We start from the raw sequence: 4459 nt of genomic DNA on the forward strand, positions 1-4459 counted from the left end.
ATATTGTCATATTAGTCCACGTGTGTTCAAATAATAAAACAGAAAATAAGACAGAAAATAATGATGCGGAAACGTTGAGTTAGACAGTAGAACACAATATATATAACTAGAAATCAAATTGGAAATATAACAGCACTCCAGGTGTGTTTCAGCTGAGGATTTAATGCAATTGTAAAAAAAGTTTGTCTTTCGGATGAGAATCGTCATCCGTTAGTCCCTTGTAAAATATGGCCCATGTGGACGTTAAAGAACGCTATACACTCTTCGTAATACAGTTGGAAATCGTCTTCTGGTGTACTGCCCAAGCACCAGCAAAAGGACGTCCCCTGGAAATAAGTCTTTGAGATTTTGTGGGTTTATAATTAGTGTTCACACTGAATAGGTCCAAATTAAGAGACCACTCAGCATGTAAATTCCCTTCTGGGTATTTAGAGTGTTAAGGCCTGTTTAAACTTCAACGATAACGATAACGATAAAAAAAAAAATAGCTAAAAAGCGATTGTTCATACAGAAAACCAAAAAAATAAGAGAAGTTTTTACATTGGACGATTCGATAACGATTTATCCTGTATATGATAACAAAATATAACAAATCAAACCAGATGACGTCATAATCATGGAAAAACGATAAAATCGTTGCTACTACTACGATTTTAATGTTTTTCCATGATTATGACGTCATCTGATTTGATTTGTCGAAAGTAGTTGTTATTGCATAACTGAAAAATCTTTATCGAATCGTTCTAGTGTAAAAACTTCTCTTATTTCTTTTATTTTCTATATGAACAATTGCTTTTTTATCGTTATCGTTACCGTTGAAGTATTAACAGGCCTCTATCCCTGATTCTACGTGATTATATTCATTTTTAGAATTCATGTCGTTAACTAAAATCAAGTCAAATCAAATCTACTCATTATTTTCCGAAGTGGTCGATTATATTTTAATTTAGTATGATATCACTCTTACTTACAGAACAGCTGTCTATTTCTCCTTCCTCATATCCAGCACATATCATCCGTTCCGTGATACCACCTATATAGTATGTGTCACATACAGTTCTCGGAATCACAGGCACATTAGCTTCAAGCAATATGTCACTTCCGCTATCTACAAACACTGAAATAACGAGACATTTTAAACAAGATGTTTTATAGTTACATTTATAGCTTTTCTTACTAAAGCTAATTCTACAGAATTGATGGTTCTGAGGAAGTGGTTTGCCAGCATTGGTGCGAATGATTTTACTGCTCTCTCTTAAAGGTCAGGTAATTTTGTCTCTTCCTATAGAGAAAAAAAAAATCAAAGACATAGGCAATATATTACTATATTCCAACAATATTGAAATATTGGATATATAGTCTTTCTTCCATGGATCGATGAACCGATAGGCATAGACTGGGTTCTAGTCGCTAATATTTGTATACGAAAAATCCATAAATTAGAGACTTGTGGCAAGTCTACGATAGGCATGAAGAACGCACTTTCGTATATAAATTATTCCGTCGTCGAACCAATAACAGTTTTTTAAATTTTATTAATATTGAAGCCTAGTTGAGCTAAGCCTAGTTTGCCCGATCTGCCAACCTATGCCTAGGTAGGTTAGCATGCCTTTTGTAAGCCAGGCCCCAGTAGTATTTTGTGAACTTTCTCAACAGAGGGGGTGGTTTATTATTATTATTGTTATTATTATTATTATTATTATTATTATTAAAATACTTATAATGGTCACATTATTAAGAAGACACAACAATAATTGTTACTTAACCAATATCCTGAGGCGCGTGGAACGGAGAGAGTAGAGAAAACAGTAGAACTTATACATACTGTTTGTGGTGCTGAACTAATAATAATAATTTAATAATAATAATTATAATAATAATAATAATAATAATAATAATAATAATAATAATAGGCCTACCCAATATAATATGAAATATTATCGGCTTACTTGCAATAAATTTAACTTACCATCAGAGTCAGTGTTACCCCAGCCAGCTATAAAGCACTCGTCATAAATAATATTATCAGTTTCATTAGTTTCCAAACAAATAGGAGAAACAGTGTCTGAATAGACCAGGCTTCTTCTCAATCTTAATAACGCAATATCATAGTCCAAAGTTTCATCGTTGTAGTCAGGATGCATGTATATCTCGTCGATTTGGGCATAGTAGCCATCATCATGATCAATAATAGTTGAATTCAAGAATACATTAATTCCTCCAACTGACCTATGAAGTGATTTTAAAGAAGCTAATTAGAAAGTGGCCTACACAAGCAAACCATAAAAAAGGCGGTACAAGTTCCTGTATTATTATTAACACAGAGAATGGAGCAGAAACCATGTGCTGCTCAACACAGTATGGAAAGACGTAGAATTACCAAACGTGACAGAAAGACTAATGTCTGGATTCGTGGTCAGACGAAGGTTACTGATATAATAATAATATGTTAGACTTGCATAGCACTTAACGTTATTAAGCGCTTCACATTATTACCCCGGGTCTTTGGATTAAACACATATGGAAATCAAACTCAGGCTCCCTGGGGGAGTATTTCATAACGTTACAGCAGCTACTCAGCACATTTTGGCATTTAACCCCACCAGGTACCCATTTATACTACTGGGTGGCGAGAAGCAATGCAGATAAAGTGCCTTGCCCAGAGACATACGTAGAGTGCACAGCAAGGTGATTGAAATCAAACCCCGACCCCGTTACACTGCGCCAAACCACTTCTAACGAAGTGAAAAAAAATCTAAGAAATTGTCTTGGACAGGTCATGTAGCACGACAGACAGATGGTAGATGGACAAATGCTGTCACTGAATGGAGACCAAGGAATGGTGTTGGACAATAAGGAATACCTAAAGTGAGATGAGATGATGAGTACTCAAACTATGTTGGTACAAAATAGACAGCTATAAAGTCAACTTAGAGAGGTCTTCACCATAGATGGTCCAAAATGGCTAATGATGATGATGATGATATCTATTTAACCCATCGTTTACGTACCTGGATTCAAATTTTGACGGTATCGTATTGTATTGTCGACAATAAACATACGTTGATATATTTATTCCTTAATATTATATATATTATATGCATAGGCCTACATAAAATATATTATTCTTTATTTTGAAAAAAGAAACGTTTGCAACAATGGTAGAGTGCGTAGACGGAAGAAAAAAAAAACAAACGTAAAAATAAACTTATCAAATTTAAAATCTAATAAATTTAAAACAAGTAGATCTAAACATCAATGTATCATTCATTTTATTTTATTTTATTCATTTCGGCAACAAAAAAACTATTTTTCTCCCTTACTATTCAAACATTTCAAAAGGCATATTCGTCTTAGTTAAAAATAATATTAATCGTGTAAATTGGAATTAAATTATAATTAGATATGCATATAAGCCTACCTGTCATAAGTGCAGTGAGCAGCTGTTAATATCCAAATATTCCCTATAATAACGGCTCCACAGAAATGTCCATACTGATTCTGCAATGACACTAACCAAGGCCACTTTCCCTGTTGTGTCTCCTGACCACCGATAATTCTTTGCGTTCTATACATCATTCTTGTTCCGCATTCTGTTTAATTCATTTAATATTTATTTTATTCTATATTTTGATATTTGATATATGGAATTCATTATACTATATATTATTAAATCCAGTATTTATACATTTTTATTTAAACATTTTTTTATTTCTTAGCAGGAGTTAAAATTGCCTACCTATAATTTCAAAAAATACTCATAAAAAAAATCATAATCATAATCAACAACACTAATATACATTTAGATTTATAGTTTTTGGGGGTTTTCCCATGGTGCCTTTAAATCACTTTATATAAAAGATCATTCGAGATCTAGCAAGATGAAAATAATACACAGAAGAGGCCGTATCTTATAAATCTCTAGTAGTCTAGTCAAGTGCGATATTTATGCTATAGCAAAATGGTGACTTAATGTTCTACCTGGCGCTTTAATCACCACAATGCCTTCGTGGTCAAGTGGTTATGACGCTCACCATGTAGGCGAAAGGTTCCGGCTTCGAGTCCCGTTGGAGGCTGAGATTTGTTTATTATTAGATTTCTCTTCTGTTACGTTTCAATTATTGGAACCAAGTAAATTCAAATAACATAAAAATAAAATGACTACAACATGCTTTAAATCCTTAATACTTTTGATGTTGCACATATCCTTATGTATACAACTCTTACTATTTTTAAGAATTTATAATATATCAGTTCAGCGTCTTCATGTCAACATACCTAGGACTGGTCTCCATGTCACTGTAAAAGTTGTTGGTGTAAGATCTGGTTGCGTAGAAGTCATGATGGTCTGTGTTGTAGTGTCTGGTTCTAGAGATATTGTTGTGTGTAGATCAAACTCCCTTGTAGTAAAGGATGGTTGCGTTATTATTGTAGATTCTGTGGAGAGTACATCCTGGCC

General features: G+C 33.5%; 1 protein-coding gene across 5 annotated transcripts in view; it reads right to left on the bottom strand.

Moving 5' to 3' along the window:
• The window catches only part of LOC117110100 (transmembrane protease serine 12-like), a 13484-nt gene that overhangs the window by 1893 nt on the left and 7132 nt on the right, over positions 1-4459 (bottom strand). For 4 of the 5 annotated variants that reach the window (XM_033252696.1, XM_033252695.1, XM_033252698.1 and 1 more), the window contains exons 5-8: positions 4279-4459; positions 3422-3593; positions 1970-2229; positions 972-1117 (exon numbers count right to left, since the gene is read on the bottom strand). In XM_033252696.1, the coding sequence (XP_033108587.1) occupies positions 972-1117; positions 1970-2229; positions 3422-3593; positions 4279-4459 (759 nt within the window). The remainder of the gene's footprint in view (positions 1-971; positions 1118-1969; positions 2230-3421; positions 3594-4278) is intronic. The other variant, XM_033252697.1, reaches the window with a different exon arrangement.

This window comes from Anneissia japonica, unplaced genomic scaffold (assembly GCF_011630105.1).
Source record: "Anneissia japonica isolate Jap-2015-1 unplaced genomic scaffold, ASM1163010v1 scaffold287580_len341680_cov180, whole genome shotgun sequence".
Taxonomy (NCBI): Eukaryota; Metazoa; Echinodermata; class Crinoidea; order Comatulida; family Comatulidae; genus Anneissia; species Anneissia japonica.